The sequence below is a fragment of the Sceloporus occidentalis genome, unplaced genomic scaffold, assembly GCF_023333645.1.
Source record: "Sceloporus occidentalis isolate IW3139 unplaced genomic scaffold, rSceOcc1.0.p SCAF_3, whole genome shotgun sequence".
Classification (NCBI taxonomy): Eukaryota; Metazoa; Chordata; class Lepidosauria; order Squamata; family Phrynosomatidae; genus Sceloporus; species Sceloporus occidentalis.
In genome coordinates this window covers 155,871,752-155,894,582 of record NW_028316983.1, presented here as the reverse complement: position 1 = coordinate 155,894,582, position 22,831 = coordinate 155,871,752, and the positions used below count along the sequence as shown (strand labels likewise).

At 41.1% G+C, this 22,831-nt stretch overlaps 1 protein-coding gene across 2 annotated transcripts in view; it reads right to left on the bottom strand.

Annotated features, from left to right (window-relative positions):
- Positions 1 to 2,536: 2,536 nt before the first annotated feature.
- The window catches only part of LOC149316961 (cadherin-6), a 199,253-nt gene continuing 178,958 nt past the window's right edge, over positions 2,537 to 22,831 (bottom strand). For both annotated transcript variants that reach the window (XM_089516587.1, XM_089516588.1), the window contains exons 9-12: positions 13,514 to 13,635; positions 12,816 to 12,933; positions 12,475 to 12,726; positions 2,537 to 8,083 (exon numbers count right to left, since the gene is read on the bottom strand). In XM_089516587.1, the coding sequence (XP_089372713.1) occupies positions 7,593 to 8,083; positions 12,475 to 12,726; positions 12,816 to 12,933; positions 13,514 to 13,635 (983 nt within the window). In that variant the 3' untranslated portion in view covers positions 2,537 to 7,592. The remainder of the gene's footprint in view (positions 8,084 to 12,474; positions 12,727 to 12,815; positions 12,934 to 13,513; positions 13,636 to 22,831) is intronic.

Here is a 22,831-nt window from a genome sequence, read left to right as displayed (position 1 = left end):
ACTGCAAGTATAGAGAACGTAAGAAATCAATGACACAAAAATAACAACTTCCTTCATTCACTTCTAATAATTATGCTGCTGCATTTCCCTTTTTAGGAAGCCTTCAAGCTGCTAAAGGCATCAAATATGGTTTCAGTCATTGCTTTCTCCTTTCCCCACCCTTATTCATTTACACACAAATGTTATAATAGCTACTTGGTGATTTTCATATTGCTTCGCCCTAGCAGAGCTATTTCATCAACATGTGGCTTTTCTCCCTCATAACCTATAATGTCTCTTGAGATCTAGGCAGCCAGTTAGGAAATGATGGGTAAACTCATGTCTAAGACGCTTTGAAAAAATTCTTTGCAAATCCATTAACTATCTCTTTCTTATGATGTTGCCATGCTTCTAAAATAAGTATGCATGAGGCTGGGATGATCTGGATGGTTGCAGAATACTTCTAAATAAGAACTATACTTTCAAATGAAGAGTATAAAGGCCTAAATCAAATTGCTAGTCTGAACAGGAACAGATCCGCTGAATCAAGTGCTAAATGGTAAGTCAGCATGTATGTAAATCCCATTGATTCAGTGGGCCTACTCCAGTTGGAACTACCCACTGGATTTAGGCCAATGGAACCATATGTTTAGGCCATTGTCATCTGTTTGATATCTCTGATATACATGATGAATTATAGTAGCATTTTTAACTGGGAGGACTTCACCAGCCTCTGAAAAAAAGCAAATGCCCCACTGACCTCTCAGAATCTCAGTCCAAAATGCCCTGTCAAAGGATTTGGGCTGATTCAGCCCAAGAGCTGAATGACTTGACCAAAGTTGTTTGAAGGAGGTAGGCCAAGTTAAGCCAGAATCATTAAGATGAATTGACTGAGATGTTGATCCTACGTGCTAGTTGTATATGACTGCAATTCATATTTCTTCACTATGGCTTATCTTTTAGGATGTGTGCAGTCTTAAGCATGTCTACTCATAAGTCAATCCTACTGAGATCAATGGGACCTGCTCAGTTTTAGACAAATATTACACTATACTGTTATAGTGCTATTATTCCACTTTAATTGCTGTGGAATGCATCCTGTGGAATTCTGGCTTTTGTTGTTTAGTGAGCTCTAAGAGCTCTCTGGCTGAGAATTCTAAATGCGCCTTCCTAAACTGAAAATTCCATGATTCTACAGGAGGCAGTAATAGCAGTTAAGCGGGATAATAGCGCTATAACAGCTTAGTGTGATCCTGTCCTTTATCACAAGGGAGGCAAGCGTCCTCCTCCTGTGATTAAATCACCATTAAATCCTGTTAATAGCATGATCAGGGGGGAAGATTATCACACCTCCATGCACTTCTCCCATTCTTGTCCTGTTTGTAAACAGTAATGGAGGCATCATTTGATATTGATGGAATCTTCCATTAATACCAAATGATCTCTCCATTACTGTTTACAAACAAGACAAGAATGGGAGATGTGTGGAGTGTGTGTGTGATAATCTTCCCCCTGATTGTACTATTAACAGGATTTAATGGCAATTTAATCATGGGAGGAGGACACTTGTCTCCTCCGTGTGATAATTTTCTTTGTCATCAATTTCTGAGCGCTTATAGGGAGGTTATCATAACCGATCTTACCATGGTTAAACCACTGGTAAAACACTCCACAAGTGCGAAGGTGTGATAGCTGTCACACTTTTGAAGTGTCCCCTCTCTTCTACCATCATTAAAGTGTTATAGCCATTTCTTCATAACAGAAGTTCCCATTATTGAAGAAATGGCTGCTCCGTTAATGCTTTTCTGATAGAAAAGGAGAGGGGATGCTTCAGAAGCACGACCGGCTATCACATTTTCACACTTCTGGAATGTTTTACCAGTGTTTTAACCATGGTAAGCCTCCCGTGTGACAAGGTTGGCATGTTACTAGTGTCATATGCAGGTATAAGTCCACCTTATGCCTACATTATATCTTCTTTTTGATCATTGGGCAGACCAGAATTCCCTTTCACTTTCTACAACAACCAGCCCCACCACAACTCACCATTGCACTGTGATAGCCTCTCACCATGGCCAGGGGATCAGAGAAGTATCTAGCTGTGCTCCTATCATTCGCGGAGACCTTCAGAGAATCCTCACAGATCTCAGTGGGAGATGTCTGTGGTATGTGGCTATAGGAATATAGCCAGATACTTCTCCAGATCTCTACTCTGCTCTTTATTAGCAACCGACTATCTGTGTGGGAGAATGCTATCACAATGCAACAGTGATTCCTGTGGGTGGTGACATGGAATCCATAATGGAATCCCATGTGTGAAACTCATACTGTACACTCCACCATGTAAGATCTTAGCCATAGATTAGCACTGGAATTATCTATTCACACTTAATCCTACTATTAGATCAAATGCAGTATAGTAATCAACTGTTCCAATCTATTTCTTCTCTTGCTTTTTACTCATTTCACCCTGAGACTCAAACATACAATGTTTGCACAAAAATTGCTTTTTAATTGAAATTTACTATGAAAATCTAAAGGTCTTAGTCATATATACATATAAACAGTGGCCTATTTGTTGGGAGGAAAAATCTATGATTATAAATTGCACCAGTAACAGAAAACCTCAGGTGATTAATGTATAATATGCCAGCTACTAGAGAATACCATATTTCATTTTTACACAGTTTGGGATCTTAATTTTGATGCCACTTGTTAGATAGTTTATATAATATTTATGCACATGCCATGCATGGCTTACTGTCATTTTATTGACAAAGAGAAATACTTTGTCAATAAAATCCAAAATTCTTCCTCAAATCGCCTGCTACTTAGTGTCACTGATTCGGGATGGTAGTAGAAGAGCACTCTACTTAAGTCATCAACATGTCATGGAATTAGCGTGTCTAATCCTAGCTAAATCAACTTAAGCCATCAAAGTGAATTTGCAATATCATGCGAAAAGTACAATCAACATTTGTTCATAGAATCCACTCAGCGTCTTAAGCTTCTGTGGCCCATTTGGTATGGTGTGGTTTAAAAGCTATATAAACCTCTGGCCTATATAAAATTGAAAATGATGTTGTAACCAACATCCATGTACAGTTGCTCTTCATTTGACCCAATATAATGAATTCCAGTGACATTTCTCATGCAATCATTCACGTGTATGAAAGTTGTAATATTTTCACCAGAGAAGCTGTCTGGATTCATTCTTAGATCTTGCCCTGGTTCTGTTCCAGAACCATGCTAAATCAGACCAAGGGTCTACCCAGTCCAACATTCTGTTTCTACAGTGACCCATCTGCTGCCCGTAGGAAGCTGGCCTGCAGAAGTTGTTAGCACCTTCCTCCATGTAGTTACCAGCATCTGCAATTGCTAATACAGGAAAGAATAAATAGCCATCCTGTCATTACTAGCCACTGATAGCTTTATTCTCCATGAATCTACCTAACTACACTCTGACTGTGGCCTGATACAGACAGCCAAAATAAAGCTGCTTTAAGTCACTTTGGAGGTATGGTGTTTCAATGATACATGCATCCTAAGAGTCCAGAAGCCGCACCAAAGCCGTGGTCCAGTCCTAAGGACTGGAGTGCAGCTTCGGTGCAGCTTCCGGACTCTTAGGATGCATGCATCATGTAAACACCATACCTCCAAACTGACTCGAAGCAGCTTTATTTTGGCTGTCTGTATAGGGCCTGTATCTGTATTGCAAAATCAATGCAGCTTGACACTGCCTTAAGTACCATGGCTCAGTCCAGTGGAATTCTGAGTATTGTAGTTTTGTGAAATGTTTTGCCTTCTGTCGGAGAGCTCCAGCTCCACAATAAATGGCAATTCCCAGAGTTCCATAGTACTGAGCCATGGCAGTTAAAGTGGTGTGAAATTGGATTATTTCTGCAGTATGGATGAAGCCACACACAACCCTCAAATCACGTTTTTGTAGTCTTTTGTAGCCAAGAAACCCCCACAAGCCAAAGACCTCAATAAATAAATAAATCACCAAATCAATGAAAGGATGTCAAAACCTTTGCAAAATTCAGTGATTTTGCTCCCCCCCCATCATCCCCAGGCCAAAAATGGATAACTAGAAGTGCATGTCTACATTGGCCAATTATACCAGTTTTCTCATACCCAAACCACACTCTGTCTACATGACACAAGGCTAAAATTGGGATTTGAGTGTGGTATGTCTTCACAAGGGAAGGCCAGTTCCGCAATGCATCTGCTATATCCCTGGCTAAACTGGTTTTTAAAGTGATTTTGCTGAAAAATCCGGAGCACTTTGAAGCGAAGCCAGGCAGCTGTTTATGTGAGTGTCCACCCAGTGCTGATGGCATGCATCACTCTTTCTGAGGTCACAATGAGGCACCCAGCCATGGACTCTGGATGTGGTGACACAGTGAGATGTGTGTGTAGACAGTCATGTGGCATTGCTCCAGAGTATGGAGGTAACAGGGAATCCAGGGTAGCTCCAAGACCAGAATACTGTGGAAGCAGCCCACAGAGTTCTGGCTGGTGTAGGCAAGCATATAATCAGAACCACTATGACTTTCAGTTTTGCAGTTTGCCCCAAATGCCACAAAAGCCACTGTGGAGTGTGTGGGCACTTGTGCCATTTTTTGGCCCTCCCTGCCATTTTAGGCCTAGGAGAGGTCTTTTTCACCCAAGGAAGTAACCTGGAAGTCACTTGCTGGTGACTTTTTGTTTTAATAAAGGTCCCTTCTAGGACTAAAATGGCACATAGGAACTAAAATGTGGTACAAAGGTCCCTCATGCCCCCCTAGGGCATTTGGGGCCAACAAATGCAAACTCCCCCAATTTTGTTTTGACCCTAAAGGGCGCTGGGGGTTGCATTAGTCTCCAGGCCACACTTTGCCACCACAATCTACGTGAAACTACAATGGTTGTCATGGTCAGCTGCTGATGTGAGATAGAGAGTTGAATTTATTTTGGAACGACTAGAAAATTTATATTATCTGATTTCTCTCCTTCATGGTAAAGACATCTATAGCAGACTTCACTATATTTTGTATTCAGTATTTTAAGGATGCAGTTACTGCAATGTACTATCACAACTGCAACTTTGCTATTCGAGATAAAACTGGTAAATTTGGCAAAAGGAGAATTCATGTTGTGGAAAACATTTGGATAATGCAATCTAGCTGCCATATTTCACTAGCTGCCATCTTTCCTATAGTTAAAAGAGAAGCAATCTAACTGTACTGGTTCTGGCAGCAACAACAACAACAGTTAAATGGATTCAGTGGTTAAATTCTTAATAACATTTAGGTGCAGTATTATATGCATTTGATTTGAACAGACTTCAGTTGAGCTCAATGGGACATTTCTGAGCAGACATGCATAGGGGATAAATTAATCTGACTCTGACATAATGATTTAATACTTTCAATACAGTTTAATAGGACAGATTTGCAGTGTTTTGTGACTTTTAAGGGTAAATTTCTTGAACTTTCTCTAATTGCTAGAGCTTGTTTTCCCTGCCTCTTTTCAGCAAACCACAAAATGTATTTGCTCCACCATGGCACTGTGGTTACTACACTTTAACTAGGATTTCCAGTTAAATAAGTGTACACTAACAAATAGTGTGGCCCCTTGGCCAATAAATTCAGAACTTATTTGTGTCCTTCCCCCACATTATATCTACTAACAACTTCTTGTACACTAAGTACTCTAACATCTATCTACTTAACCAAAAAGCATAAGTTATAAAATCATATGGTGGTATATTATTATAAGACTGCATCTACTATAATCTAAAAAAAAAGAAAAGAAAAATAAGAGGACAGAATATCATTTAAAAGTTATTTTAAATGCTGCTATTTAACAAAACAGGTTGCTCTTAAGGAGGTTAGATGGGCCTTGTTGGTAATTGATTCCAGGTGGATGATGGGGCCAAAAAGCCATTCTGACAAAGCTCCATAAAGGCTATTAAAATATTTCATACTGTTCAAAGCAGTACCTATCCGCTTACTGGGTTTCAACCAACAGTATAGATACTAGCACTTGAGCCTTGCTTCTGGTCTGTTTTCCTGCTTTGCCTTTTGCCCCAAGATCTTTTCTTGACTGGAGGTTTGAGTACTATCTTTGATACACTTCATAGTCAATGTTAATTTCCACCCAGGTGCTCAAGTGGTGGCTGACTACAAAGGTCAAATGGGCTCCTTCTTTGTCCAATATCTGGGTAATCAGGACTTTCCTCCTCTCTCCCTCCCGGTTCAACACTCCATGCTGCCAAAAAGTCTGTTTTGAAGGAATGCCCAGTTTCCTGGAGTTGATGTTTAGGCCACAGAAGGGAGAGGAAATTCTGGTGGAAGCAATGGAATCCAGTTGAAATATACCACTGGATCCTGGATCATGACTGATGAGGCTCTTATTAAATTCAGGATGGTGGATATCATGCCTAAAATATCTCTACTTCTTTCCTAATTTACCTGGCTACTGATGTCTCCCCCACCCTGCAATTTCTTGCTGGTATCAAAATATCCTGCTGTTAGGAAGATCCCAGGCATCCACTTTGTTTCTCAGGAGTAAGTAAAAAAATAAGTAAGCTGAGCAAAGTAGGACTTATATGGCAGCTTTTCATTTGCTGATGTGCTAGAAACTGGCATTGATATTAAATGGAGCTCAAGTCTGTACATAAGGAGCCTACAGTAAGGTTCAAGTTAGTTGTATACCCCATATTTTCAGTCTCATGCCTCTTCCTTAACATACAGTAGCTGATCTCTAGCACTCTTCCTCATCCTAGTTTATAAGCAGATATGCTAGTCCATAATTACCTCCATGGCCACTCAATGGCCATACTAGCTGGGAATGGCATTGGTCTAACACATCTGGAGGACACCAGGTTGGAGGAAGCTGCTCACATTACATTAGATAGTAATTTCTAGGACAAGAACGATGGTTGTCATGTCATGACCACACTGAGCCACCCTCTACCCCATCACCATTGACACAAACACAATTATCCTTTCTACTCTTGATTGTCCACCACTAGAATGGATGAATCTTTCCAAAACAATGACTAATTTAGGGTTAGTACTACTGCTTGAATGGGATTTAGATCTTTTAAGTATCTTAGTTCCTTGTTGGCAGGTTGTGGTTTTAAAAAGAACTATATACTCCTCCCTTGCTTTACTGTAATACTTAAGCCAAGCCACAATAGATCCTTACAATGGTGTGTTTCATACATAGTCTTCAGAAGACATGTCTGAGCTGAATAATTAAAATACAGTAAAATTATTTGGTGAATGATAGCACTAAAATAATCCAATTTCCAAGATGAGCAGAACAAGTTAAAACTATTATTCCATCTCCCTTGTCTCTCAATTTCCTTGCCATTGAGCCTGTTTCACTGCCTTGGTAAATAGGATGCACTAAAAAAAGTTTGTTTTTCTTCCTTATTTGCCTCTTGGAAACTCAAATTATATTTGAGGGGGGAAATCACATTAGATCCACAAAGACTGCAGTCATGGAAATAATTTGATCTAGTCAAATAGAACCCTTCCAAAGAACTGTGGATAAATAGAAAGAAGTTGCAACATCACACATTTCAATGCTGTTTTCTTGGAGCTGAAGAAGGCAACATATTAGGAGTCTTTATCGCTGTCTGTGCCGCCATACATATCGGCCAACTTTTTAAAGCGAGGTCCCCAGTCACTGAGGTAATCGTAGTCCTGGTCCCCATCGGTAGTCACCGACTCCAAGGAGCTGAGGGACTCGGCCACAGAGCCATTGCCTTCATAAGCGTACGTTGCTAATGAGTCATAAGGGGGCGCTGTTGGATCCGTATCATTTTCCTTTAACCTTTGGCTAATGAAATCTCTAACATCCGTGTTATCTCGTACCACTGGCGTCCGGCGTGGCATAAAAAGTGCTTCTGGCACAATGTCTCGGCGCAATTTATTGTCTTCTATGGCTTCAGGGTTCCGCAGGGTGCCAATATCAAATGCTTGGGTGTCTTCCTCTCCGCCACCTTCATCGTTGTAGCTGACAATGTTGTCTCGGATGTCCTCTTTGGAAATGATCAAAGGCTCTTTCTTCCGTTGCCGTCTCAGGGCTGCAAACAACACCACTGTCACTGAAAAGAAAAATAAAATGAGATAAAGCATAGCTGCTAGAAAGAGTGAGTGAGGAAAGGGGAGTTAATTTTCCACCCAATTAGTACAAAAGAAAACAAAAAAATGAAATCCGTATTGTTTAAACTTTATCTTTTGTCTTTTTTTTTCTTTAACAAGAAGCCCTTCCAGACTGCACACTCCAAACTTTATACTGCAACTAGTCCTGCTGTGATCACTGTGGGAGTTGAAAATAGGATAAATATTAGGAGGAAAAGGCATTTTCAAGCTAAAAGGAAGCTATTTTTTTTATCAGCAGTAAATGTCTTTTCATTTCTTTTTTACTTTGTGCAGCAAGGAAACTATTCTTTTGAAATCACAAATGTAGTAGTTTCAAGGCAGACAAAAAGAGAAAGAAAAGAAGCCAGTCTCACTGAATGACAACCGCTGAACTCCCAAAATGCTTTGGAATTTGTTCTCTATGGAGAATGTACAGAACTTCTCAAGGTGAGATGCCATGTTAGCAGTATTATATAAAGGGGGGAGGGAAATGAGTAATTGGATTTCTTTCTTTCCTTGAACATATGTTGGAAGTCTTCATTTAATGCACACTTTTAAATATGTATGTATGGGGCTATACAGACCGGCCTGTGGGTAGGGAGAGGGCTGAGCGTCTTCATGCTCAAAGTGTTTATGCTGCCACCCAGGCGCCATCTTGGCATGCTCCCTTCTAGATGGCACACACCATGATGACGCACCTCCAGTGCAGGGCTCAAATGGCGCAGTATGGAAGGGGCACCATAACGGCACTGCACTTATGACATCCCTTCCAGGACACAAATAAGGAGCCACTTGGGGCAACTTCTTTTTGTTCCACCTGAAGGCCATGGCATGTGGTTGCCACAGCCTCAATCTGGGGCGAAAAGGGGTGGCATCCCACTGCCCATCTGTACAGCCCCTATATTTCCAATATTCTGGTTGCCTCTCACATGTTTTTCTAAGTCAATTGGTCCTTAAAAATGTAGTGATGGACATGAGAACTGAAAGGTCCCTGAAGGCATCTGAAGGGATGGAAACCTGAGGGCCAGTTATGGGTGGCTCATGGATCAAGCTGGGGAGGGTACCTATTTCTGAAATGGCAAGGGGAATGTCCCTTTGCTCAGTCCACAATGCACAAATGTTGGCAGCCCAATCTAAACTCTGAGCCAGCCTTAAGTCACATACAACAGCTACATGCTGTGCAAGAAGCAGCCAGGATTTGCTTCAGATCAAAAGAAGCAATCAGAACATTCACAAATACTTAGGTGAGTACTTTGGCTTGGATAATGACACAGATAAGACAGCAGGGCACGTAAGAGGAAAAGTCCCTTGAAGAGGCTTTGCAGCTTGTATGTTGTCAAAGGACATATATATCACAGCATAGCTTGAAAACGTTATTTCATCGACTACATGCCCCATAGTTACCTAGCCAGCTTGGCCATGTTGACTAGTACATTCTGGGAACTTTAGTCCAAATGGAAACTTTCCCAAGCTCTGCACCACTGACATTCTCTCTGCCTGAAGAACTCTGGAAAATGTCTTGTGAGAGTGAGTAGGAAACACCAACAGATATTTTTCTCCACTTGGCACCCCCCAGGATTATATGGGGAAAGCAATGTCAGATAAATAAGTAAACTACTGTTCAGTTGTTCTCAGGTGAAGACTTTGGCTGCCTGTCCCACCGACACCCGTGTTTCACTAAACACATTGTAAAACACTTGCCATGGAAGAAAAAGCAACAAGTAGGTTTTGCCTTTACTTGTATAGTAATGACTTTCCCTTGCTCTGGGATGTCCTGGGCAAATGGGAAAATAGGGAAGCTGTTTGGACAGTGGCCCTCTTGTCCATCCTTTGCATTATGGTAAATGCCTGATTTTATTGCATCCAGGAGCTATTCCTCGATTCTGGGCCTTTTTGTATACATTAAGTGCTGCATTGTGTATTTTCTTTCTACCACACGAGTAGTGGCTCACATGTCAGTGGTACAGTGAATCCATTCCAGGTTTTGGCTACCTTGAAAAGAGCTATCCAAGGTGGTGGGCTTATTTAAGAACAGAGTTCAAATTTTAGGTGCAAATACAATGCAGAAATAATCCAGTTTGAGACCGCCTTAACTGCCTTGGTTCAATGCTAGGGAATTCTGGGAACTGTATTTTTGTGAACTATTTAGCCTTCTCTGTTAGAGGGCTCTGGTGCCACAATAAACTACAGTTGCCAGGATTCCCTAGCACTGAGCCAAGGGAGTTAAAGAGGTCTCAAAATGGATTATTTCTGCAGTGTGTTTTGGACCTTTGATAGCTTTTTAAAACCCTGGATTCGCCCCCTCATTGACATGGGTGCCCCCAGCCACCACTGAAACATTCATTACAAGATAAGCTCCCCTCCCCTCCCCTCCCCTACTATGCTGTTTTTTTTGCTAGACATTTATGCCCTGTATCACCAGTACACAATGACTCAAAATCTCAAAATATATTTTTTAAAAATCTAGCCCCTCTAATGTCATTACAAATGAGATTTCACTGATGGAAATGAATATTCAAATTGGATTTGTGTAAATCATTAACTGACTCATCCTCTATATATAACTTGTGTTCTTGATACTTGTCCCCCCCTTATAACAACAACTTGTAAAATAAGCCCTCTCGACGCTTGATGAAACATTAAAATAAATGTAAAGCCAAGGTTTTTTCTCTCTCTCCCTATTCTCAGCAATTCTTAGCATTATCTGGGATTTTGCTCCCTTCTCTCCCATCCCCAGAGGTCCGGCTTTCTTTCTCATCCTGCGAGTGAAATCTACCATATGATTGAAAACAAACAAGCAGACAAAAGAACCTGCCACCCCCCCCCCCCAAATAAACCTCACAATCTACTGCTAAAAATGAAAATAGTAGTCCAATTCTTTCTATGCCTTTGTGTCACACAGGATTGGGCTTGCATAAAGAAAGCTTGAAAGCAGACTGAGAAAAAGACAATGATGTTGCTAACAGTCATTAATTGAAAACCATTATATTCTGCATTTTTCTTTCAATTCAGCTCAAGGCCTTGGAACTAAACAATTGTCTTTTGGGATCCCACACTACTGACAGCATCACAGCCCAATACATTGAGTCTCAAATCAAATATAGCAGCTGTTCATGGGAAGGGGATAAGCTAGATACCACAACTAGGTTTAAGGAAGCTTTTGCTTGAATCTCAGAATTCAAGCCTATATCTGTGCATCTATGGGTCCTGCCAGGATCAGAAACAGGATATTGGTGGCTGATGCCATACATCTATAGGACAACCTTGCTGAGCTAGAACTTCATTACTGGGACTCAGCAGCTGGCATACCCACAACCTCCTGACTGGTAAATTTTGGATGATATGGCCCAGATATCTGTATACTATTTGTTCATCTTCCAGTCATTAGTGGTTTTGCATTGTCTGTTCTTGGTGTATCTTTATGTCTCTCTTTTTGTTTAGGGTTCAGTGGACATGTATCTTGTGGTTAAGGATGTGGCTAAGCTGTGTCATGGTTGGCTATGTGTGGAGATGTAAGAAGCGTGGTTGCTTAGAGTGGATTCTGATTTAGGTTAGCATGGTAGATCTGAAGTTGTTAGTATTTATACACACACTGATATTTGAACAACATGGATTAAACTGTGCTTGCTTTCTGATACACAGTGCTGCAAGTGTTCATCATGAGAGTCCCCACAGCCATAACCCAAGAAGTGTCTTTAAAAAGATGCAGGTAGCTATGGTGATTCAAACTGACAACACTCTTTTGCAAAGTCTTAATTGCCCATTCATGACCAAACTACGGCAAAACAGTTTGTGTTACAACAGGGATAGCCAACAGGGACCCCTTCATATTTTACTGCAATAGCATGATGATTGCCATTTAACTGCCATGGCAACATCCTATGGAATCCTGGGAATTGTAACCTGGTAAAGCATTGTAGCTCTCCAGCTGAAAATTCTACATCTCTCTTCCTAAACTGCCAATCCTAAAATGGACCCATGGCAGTTAAACTGGAATCATAGTACTATGTAACTGTGTAGCGTGAAATGATCCCAGCAATATATTGTTGCTGGGAAAATTAATCTCTTCCCTCCCAGTTACTGTGAAGATTGCAGTTAAACTCAGAGGAAAGGAAGAAGCATACAGAGTATGTCATGACACTACTGTCCCTGCTAACCGTGAGCCCTGGCTTTACTATAGGACTGCTGAGTGCCTAAGAGGGTCCTGGGAGAAAATACAAAGTGGATCTTCTGATTGATGTAAAGCTTCCTATGACATTAACTGCATTATTCATTCTCCATTATAACATTAGTGCATAAGACGCATGCATTCATCTTGCATTTTTTCCTTCCCCAAGTCATGCAAGTCCTTTACCTAGCAATATAATGATGCAGAGGAGGATTGCAATCAGAGCGCCTGTGCTAAGGCCAGTTGGATGGATCAGTGCTTCAGCGTTACAGGACAGCATCTTGCCTCTCTGGTCACAGGCACATACTCGAATTGTCACCGTCTCTGTGCTGCTCTGAATTGGGTATTCATTGTCTGATATGACCACTGGCAGGAGGTACATATTCATTTCATGTCTGCTGTATCTGATTTTCCTTGTGAAGATCCCAGCTGTGTTATCTAGAAAGATATATCCAAGTTAATAGATGTGTGTTTCTCCCAACAATCTAATAACATGAAGGAGAATGAAGCTGAAAAGTTCAGTTTACCTCTGTTGTCCTGAAGCGTGAAATTGGAGCTGCTGGCTACTTCAGGGGCCAAGAAGAATGAGAATTTGTGTCCACCAAAGGCATCATCTTTGTCAACTGCACTTAGGGTCTGTATGAGCTAAACATTGACAGGAACATTAGTGCATCATTACTTTGGTGTAGGGATTCTAATCCTTGATTACTAACTCTATTTCTGTTGTTGTGAGGTACAGAGAACCAGGGAGGGAAAGGTTCATTAGAAATAAGGTGATTGTATTGCACACTACATTATCTGCAAAAAGCCATTTAGTTCATTCAAGCATCAAAATCTGTAGATACAAATGTGCAGGGGTCTTCAAAATGCAGGCCATATATCCATACCTGTAACTAACTCATCAGGAATAGCACTACACAGAGCAGATTCAGACTTTTCTTTGTGAAGTGTAGGGGGGGGGGGGGCAGAGAGAGTGGAGATGGAAAAGTAAAATGCATGAAGCAACCATGCTGAATTATGTTAAAATGCAGTGTCACACCAGCTACTGTGAGACTGGCTGCTGTAATGGGAGGGCAACATGTCTATGGCTTGATTTACAGTAACTTAGCATTAGTGGCACCTCCTTGCTATGCAAAGTGCCTTTTTTTGGGCACAATGCTGATGCTTGAGGGACACCAGATTTATAAACCATATACATATTCCTCATGATGCACACACTACACACCTGCTCAGACTTTGCATTTTCACAGACGAACGTCTCGTAAAACATAGCAAACTCGGGGGCATTGTCATTCACATCCAGGACTTTAATAAACACTGGGACTCGGCTGCTTTCCTTTGGGTTGTCTGTAAGAATAGAAAGGGAAGACCAAGGAAGACCTTTTCATTTAGTGTGACTATATATGGGGACTTTTCTGTTGGTGAATGGCATTCAGAAAGCAAAGAATAACATAATTTGCACATTCAGGTATTTGTGTGAGTTGGAAGTGTTACCATGGAACATCAGAAACACAAAATGATAACGGTCTCTAAAACAAAGTCAGATTGTTTTACAACAGGTAAATTCTGGCTGGTGTGGCGTGGGGCACTTTTCTGTCTCTAAGACTTCTGGTGGCTACATAAACTTCTCAAAATGCTAGAAAGCACAACAATACAAGACTGCAATGGCTAGAAGTCTGCTTCTGGCTTTGAACAATGCATTTTTAAAGTTAAAGAGTGCTGAATGGGGTTGCATTCCATTTAAAAGTTGAATTCCCTCTCCTAGGTGCTTCAAGGAAAGGCAATTCAGCTTCTTTTGGGGACAGGAAGAGGGCAGTCTGGGGAATCTGGGCAGACTGAGGGTTGTAAAAACAGTTGGGGGGGGCTACATGTGGCCCCGAGCCCAAACCTTGTTCATTTTTGTTCTATACAAATCAGCATGTTCACCTGCAGATCACAACAACCACACACGCCTTTTTCCTGCTCCATCCAATTCCACCAGATCACCACAACTCCACAGAAGTATTCCAAATTTTGATCTGCCACCAATGCTCACTCTGCTACAGTTCCCCACTCACCATCCATGTTTTTGCTGTGGCTGGTGGGAGAGTCTTTGGGGAGAAGTCTGGGTATGCCCCATAGCCAGATACTGGTGCATGACATTTTCCACTGTGATCTAATGAATCTTGGAGCTGGGGGTTGTTTGGCCATTGCATCAGGTGGAAGATAACACCATCCAATCAGGACATAAGCAAATATAACATGGACATACACTTGCCTTTGTCACTAACAGGGTGCTGGCCCAAAGTGCAAGCTGATAACATTTACTGATGATAAAGTAAATTGGACTTCAGCAAAGTCATGATGGTGAAGAAGAATTACTGTTCTATTCATTGGTAACTCACACTAAGACCCTGCATCATTATAATCATAACTAAGAGGACAGAGCTCCATTACTGTAGTAACATCAGAAGTAACACAACCTTGCAGTGCCCCAACCAAAGCATTTCTGAATCACTGGAAATTGAATAAATAAGAAATGATGTCCATCCTTAGGTATGGGGTGCCTTGAGAACAGGCAGTTGGGGAGATCTCTTTGCCACAACTGCTTATCCCAAATGCCTCTTCAACTAGAAGCATAATGCATATGCCATTTTTCTCAGTGCCCTATTCTTCAGAGCTGCTTTGAAAATGCTTCAGCCATGGTATTACTAGGGTGTGAAGGTAGGTTTTTTTGGGGGAGGAGGGGTCACATTTGATTGTTCATAGTCATAAACATGAATCCCCAGCAGTTATGATATCATAAGTCCATCTTCTGATATCGTAACTGCTGAGTAGGATGCCAGCCTTATTTTAATTGGGAGCCATATTTTCATTTGATGAAAGCTATAAGATTGCAGATGTTGAAAGGCATTGGCTTATATATCCCTGACTGCATGAGGTGAAATATAAGCGACTTATCATTTCCCGCACTATAAGAAATAGCATTGCTAGGCCTTTTTTATGTGCTGCTATGCTACAAAGGCATTGTAATATGTGGAAGCTAAAGTGGAAGCATGACATATGTGAGCTGATACATGTCCTGTTTCCACATGCTCTCTGCTATTTTATAGACCATCACACATTAAGCACAAAAGCCTAGATACAAGCTTGCATATGTGTTCATCTCAACTCAACTATGCACAGAGCTTCCATAACCAGGAATTCAGGGTTCCTAATCATGGGAGCTCTGTATGTGTGTTCAACAATCAATAAAAATCTGTTGCAGACCTCTAGATCTTCCCAATCTGTGAGGGAAGATCAGTGATGCTTTTATACAGGCAACAGAATGAGGTGGATTCCATCACTTCATAATGTGCATGTGTGTGTGTATTTCTTTAAAGAGTGTGTGTGTGTGTGTGTGTGTGTGTGTGAGAGAGAGAGAGAGAGAGAGAGAGGTGGTTCTGGTGCAATTTGCTCCCTACCATGCTACTATCCTATTTTCAGGGGAGTAGAGCATACAGAAATGGTGCTCTCCTCCAGTACGTCTGAAATGGTTCCATTCATTTTTACACCCGATGCCCACTTCAGTCCGCTGCATATCTAGCTAAGGGGTATAAATCTTTTAGTATTTCATTTTCACGAGTTGTCTCTCTGTGGAGCTCAATCATGACAATTTTCCACAATTTGGGGAATGATTTGTCACATTTTGGGAATTTGGGGGCAAAACCTAAATTGTGCAAAAGCCACTGTGAAGAAACACATTGTTGTGTACAACAAATGCCTGTAAAGAAGTTTGGAAAGGTGAAAAAAATAATCAAACGAAGTACACAAACTCTCAAAATATGTTGAGACACTCTCTCACTGAGGATACAGCACTTCCAAATACTCTTCACATCCTTAGTTTAAACCTCACAGCGATTTTGCCCTTAGATAGTGACTGGTACAAAACCGGAGAGATGTTTTGGGTAGGCTGAAATTGAAGCAAAAGCCATTGATCCCCTGGAATGCTAGTTGCTTCTCTTTAGCACAGGATTTCCATCTACACTACCCCTTTGCCTCTGTTTATTTACTAGTTAGATTTATACCCCACTTTTCCTTCAAGGAATGCAAGTCAACAAACACAATCCTTTTCCTAATTTTTATCATCATAAAACACCCATCAGGCAGTCTGTGTTGAGAGATAGTGAATGGCCCAAAGTCACCCAGTGATCTTCATAGCTGAGTGGGCCTTAGTCCCTGTGGTCCTAGTATGACTCTTTAATCTCTTTAGAAGCACTGAATTTAATGAAACCCACACTTTAACTTCTCAGCCACTGAACTCTACCACAGGTAACAGTGACTTTATGAGTACCCTTTCTGGGTAGCCTTTCTGAATACTCTTCTCCCCATTCCTTATTGCTTTCTTATAGCACAATCCTATGTTTCTTCTTACATGGAACCAAGTCCATTCAGTGGTACTTTCTCCCCAGACAGCATGTTTTGAGATTGTAACCTGATTATGTAAAGTGCAGATTTTCCTTTATACAGTCCGATGAGCCCTGAATCTGGAATATTTTTAAACACTGGGATGCAGTATCAATAGGAAACACTTACTTCGAAATGTACAATCAATATTTTCTGCCTCATACAATCTGTTCCCAGGTAATAGTTCTTAGAAATACCAGTTTCATTCATGCTTATGCACTTTAAGCTGCATTGGTGTTTATCTCTACCCCTTGCCTTCCCTCCTCAGACCCTTTTCTTCAATAAATAAATTGCTAAACTTTGGTCTCTTCAATGTAATGTAATTTTCACCTGGTATGTCTGCAAAAAATAAAATAAAATAAATGTAAAAACCATGTTACTACATGAAGCAGACAGCTCCCTCCTCTCAATGCATAATGTAAATATGCCTTTCTTAGTTATTCATGTAGCATCTATCAAACTGGAGACTGAAATCCAAAATTTCTCTTGATCTTGGCTTTGAAGTGCTTTCTGCAGTGCAGTTGCTGCTTCACCTATCAGGCATAGAAAATTCATCATTCAAAACAATGTCAGCACTCTTGTCTGGGAGGAAACTAGAAGACTAGAATTCCATTTCTGGTTCTGTCACTGATTTCTCTTTATTTATTTTTTCTAGACTTAACCTCCCAGAATCCCCAAGGTAGTATGAACAACGGCTATACATTTTTTTCAAGCTCTGCTATGAATTCATGAGTGGCTCAGACAAAAGCTATTTGTGTGTTTAATCAAGTGTATATTTATCAGAGGGCAAAATTAATTAGACAAGCCAATGCTTCAAACAATGAACTATGCAAAGATGACTTCTATAAAATCTGCCCTCCAGAGAGTATACAGTAGACCCTTGATATCTACTGAGGTCTAATTCCTGAACCACCTGTGGATACAAAAATCCATGGATGATCAAGTCCCATTATATACAGTGGAGTAATAAAATGGTGTCCCTTATATAGGGTGGCAAAACCAAGGTTTGCTTTTTGGATTTTTTTTTTTCAAGCCATGCATGATTAAACCCATGGATACAGAACCCATGGATACAGATGGCTGACAGTACCAAGAATAACAATAACATTGGATAATATGTATATATGTAACACTCATAGTTCCTGATGAAAAGAGACTTCAGGCCAGGTACTTTTAAACATTGATTCAAAGAGGAAAAAATAATTATCAGTTTCTTGAACATATCATGCTATGGGTGGAATTCAGAGACATAACTGCATTAGTCTGGAATGTAAGTATGCAAAGGGATCTTGTACTGTAGTACCTTTGAGACTAACGCAAGGCTGCCATATTCCAGTCCCTAATATGCATCTAATTTACATATTATGTACATTGTTATAATTATGCATATTATTAATTTGCATTCTGATTATGAAAATTCAGCACATTAATCATTGTAGTTTTTCTACCATTATGTTTAAACCTCAGTACCAGTCAGTACCAAGTGAAGAGTGCTTCCCTGCATTCTGTTCCTGTCCTAGCTGGTGTGAAAAGACTTCCATGCAGCCCCAGAGAATAAAAGGACTACTTTTACTCTTTTGGGGCTGTTTAGAAGTGAAGTTCCACTGTACTGCCTAGCCCTAGGTTCAAGCCACAATCACCATATAGTACTGGGTTCCAGGGACAGCCTCAGAATGGAACGGAAGGGAATGGAGTGGAGTGGGGGACGGATTTTACTGCACCCTCACTTGTTCTGTTCCCCTTTCTTCTGTGCCTATTTTGTTCCAGAAGGGAACGTTTTTTGAGAACTGTTTGAACAGTTCTCAAAAATTGCCCCCTCTGGAACGGAATGGGCACAGAAAAGAGGGGAACGGAACAGAATGGGGACTTTTGTGTGTGGTAAAATGTGTCCCCCACTCATTCCGCACTCGTTCCTGCCCCTTCTGTTCAGTTCTGAGGCCAGACTGAGGAGGACCTGTGCGGTAAACTCCCATGTCTGCTTACTTCCTTTTCTTTCCCACTTTCTGGGCCTGTCAGGGAAGTGGGGAGAGAATGGTAGAATAAACTGGTGATGCTACTCTTGTGCAGTAGCAACCAGAGACTGCAAGGCAAGATGAGGCTCCTGCCAGAGACAATCTTTTTGCATGGTTTCCTGCTTCATCACCACTGCCACATTTTAAGGTACCCATTGTCCTGTAATGAAGGGGAAATCTAGGATTTACTACTTCAAATGGCCCAGCTGGCTGGGACACTTTTCCAGGTTTTCTGGGACAAATAGCAACCCTAGACTAACAGTAACATGATATTTATATTATTGCACTTCATGATTTCACAATTGTTTTTGTGGCTTTGGATAATGTTAATGTTATATTCTATTTTTCCCTATTACATTTTAAAAGCCAATAAAAACTTTTAGCATATTATGATAACCTTGGAAAAATGTCTTCCTTTGGTAAGTGATTCCTTCTATAACCTATATAGAATATAGAAGCACCTGGTATTTGGAGATCAACCAACTCAAATCAAAGTGTGGCGCTTTATAACATGAAGGCAAAGCTCTACATGGTTTGGTTAACCAAGTATGTGTTATGATACCATTGCCATGGCCACTATAATATGCATCTCTGGTTTTCACTGGGATTCAGTGATAGATCATGGACACGGTGGTGCTGGAAGTGGACTGATCCTGAAATGGAAGATGGAGATGTCTCCTACTTCACACACAAGCAGTGCACATATGCATCACACATCACTGGGGGAGGGGGCAATAACCCTTCTCAGCTTGTCCACAGTCACAATGAGAATATTCTACACTAGTGATGGTGAATGTTTCAGAGACCGAGCGCCCAAACACAAAGGCATTTCTGCACTGGGTGTTACCTGGTGCCAGGGAAGGGATTTCTGGGGGTGGGACTTCCCTGGAGACAGCTGAAGGCCTGGGAAGGTGGGAAAAGAAGAGGAAGAGATGAATGTGCACCTGTTCCTCCTCTTCCCCTATCCTCTCATCTCTCTGCATGCCCTGAGAAATGGCTCTGCATGCTAGAGAGGGCAGGTTCCCCTCCACGGTTCTACACCATGAACCTTAAGGGAAAGAGCTTATTTTCTTTGTCCAATCTAATTTCTGGACTTCCATGTCTAGTTTACTTTAGGTGATTTTTTAAAATCAGATTATTGGTGACAATGATCATTTATAAAAAGTCTGCGGTGGAAGGCAATTCTTCTCATTCACCAGCATCAATCATACATGAATACATGATAACAATAGGCACTTGTGTCTTATGTGCCTCACATATCTAGAGGTAAAAAGTGCCCTTATTTCCAGGACAAAAGTATATGACAGGATGGTTAAATGACAGAAAATCAAGAAACTGAATAATTGATCTCAATGGCCAGCACAACAGGGCTTATCACTGTGCTGTGGCAAAAGGTGACAAAGAGGCATCATAGGTATTAAAACGCCCAACTGGAAAAATACGTTTTTTCAACTATAGTGCCTAGAATCCCACAGCTAGCTAAGTCATTAGAAATATAAAAGCAATTATCTCATTATGTGTTAAAAAATATAAGGGAAAGATCCTTGCCAAACAACAAGTTCTTTATGATATACTAATTAATATGTTCACAGATTGGGCAGGGGGGAGAAAAGAGGAAGAATTCCTTTATTTTCTTTCTGGGATGCTAACCAGAGATCATGAGTCAGTGTAGTGTAGTGGTCTGAGTGCTGTAAAAGAACTCCAGGGGGAAAAAGTAGAATTTGAATCCCTGCTCAGTCATGGAGACTCACTGAGTGACCTTGGGCAAGTCACACTCTCTGCCACAAAGGAAGGCAATGGCAAATCTTCTTTGAATAGAGCTTAGGACAGGGTCACCATAAGTCAGAGTTGACCTGAAGGCAGGTAACAATAACAAACCAGTTATCATTCCCTGCAAGACTTCCTGACTCTAGACTTGCCCAGCACAATGCTTTCCAGGCTACTCAGTTAAACTTTTGGAGAGGGTTTAGCGACCTATTTTATAGCTCCACATAAACAATGCATGAGAAAACGAAAGGGCTGAGCAGGTTTCTCAATGCGTGCAGCAATTTCAAGAGAGCAGAGCAAAAGCAGAGAAAGTGGAAGCAATTGGCTTCCTAAGAATCACACTTATAACAAAAGTATGTTTCGACATTGTGAAAATCAACTTGGAAGTGTGCTGGCACTGCCTACTCGAAGGTCAAAAAACCTGAGAAACAGCCAGGTAAAATGCTCAATAGTTGGGAGACAGCGCTTCAGGGTCCTTTGCTGCTCCCGAGACGAGAAAAAATGGAATATGTTATGCAAAAACTGAAGCATAAATTATGCAAAATAAGAGACTTATACAAATTTGCTAAAATTGAATAATTTATTCAAGGTGCAGGACTGAGCTCCTTGGCACATCTTTTAAATTGCCTGGGAGTGGAAATTTTATTTTTAATTTTTCCAGAGGAGAGGACTGCAAAACAGAGCCTCATATATTTCAGTTGAATTCAGTTATCTAAATGTTTAGGTCAACAAAGGCATTAAATAATGTGATTGTGGCATCCTTCAGAGTGAAATGCAAGATAATAGATTCAATGCTATTCAAATTAACCAAATAACATGTACAGATATTTATATATGTAGGTGCTTCTAGGTACTGTCTTATCTATGTTGTGCTTCAATACAAAGCTTTCATTGTGTAACTCCTTTGCCTTGTTTATGGCATTTTTGTGGGGGATAGGTGGGGTTAATTTGTAACCCTGCTGAGTTTTCCCATTGCTTCTTCTGACTCCCCCCCCCCCCAACCTGAGGCACCCAATTTTACAACCTTGCCAGTTCAATATAATGATTAAGGACAATATCACACCAGCCTGTCCCATCACAATCCCACTAGTTCCAGAATGGAAGCATACTGGTTTGGCATCATTTATTATCACATTTTCCCCCATGATAATGCTGTGGCAATCCATGGTCATGTGCTCTGTTTTCCACAGTGCCAAATGCTGCCTTCCAAGAGGAAGGGAGGGGGACAACAAGTGGTCACAGCAGTTGACCACCTCCCAAAGCTGGCTGCTGTGTGAATGTGCACACAGCAGCCAGTTTGAGAAAGGTATTGGCAGCTGGGCAGCTTCTCATCCCCTCTCCCGAAGTTCGATGCTGCTGTGTGTACATTCACATAGTAGCCCCGTGCTTCAGGAGCAAGTGATCCCAGCTGCTTGCACTAGGGCAAGGCAGAGGAACAGAATCACACCCACTCTTACCTTGCGACTGCCTGAGAACTGGAACTGCAGTGGAAGAGACCTACTGCACCAAGGTAGAAATGGAATAGCAGTGAGAGTGAGAGCCTATTGATAGGTTTTGTCTATCAATGAAAAGGTGTATAATCATAACGAATGGAATGTGAGGCAGCAGCAGAATGGACACGATGTTGTGTGATAAATACTGTCCAAAAACACTCAACCTGTTAAAAATCAATGTTTTAGCCTTGCATGATAAAGCCCTAAGACTTTTGGTCATTTTAGTTTGTTGAAGGTGCCAAATAACATCTCTTAGCGATCTCTTTTACATTCCTTAAAGCCCTATACTTCCCAGGGATTCTCAGGCATTAACAATGTAATCCCATATAAATATTTTTGGGAGCGAAGCAGATAGCCTGAAAGGAGTGGCCAGAGATTGCTTTAGTTGTGATCCAGCTGAGATCACAGTGATCACCCAGCGTACTCTCAAAGCGAGCCGCTGCCTGCAGTCTAAAGCTGCATGTTGGAAGAAACAAATTTAAATGGCTCCTTTTTGCTCCAGTCCTTTGGATTGGAGTGTGGCATCAGAGCAGCTTCCAGATGCTTTGAGGACATGCGTCATGTAAATGTCATGTCCCCAAAGTGGCTGGAAGCTGCTTCTTTTGGTCCATGTGTTTTGAGCTTTAGTATGTAAATCCTTCTGAGTTCAGTGGGGCTTAATCCAAAAAACTGCAAAAGATTGCAGCAAAAACTGGTCCATAGTTGTTAGGAGAACTTGCTTTTAAGAGCTAAAGTTCCAAGGCAGGCTTTACAGAGCCAGTGTATTTTAAAATCAAGAATACCTGACTTGCCCAGACCTTAATTTACCTCTAGCTGCAGAGTTTCTACATTAACTATGGGCCCAAA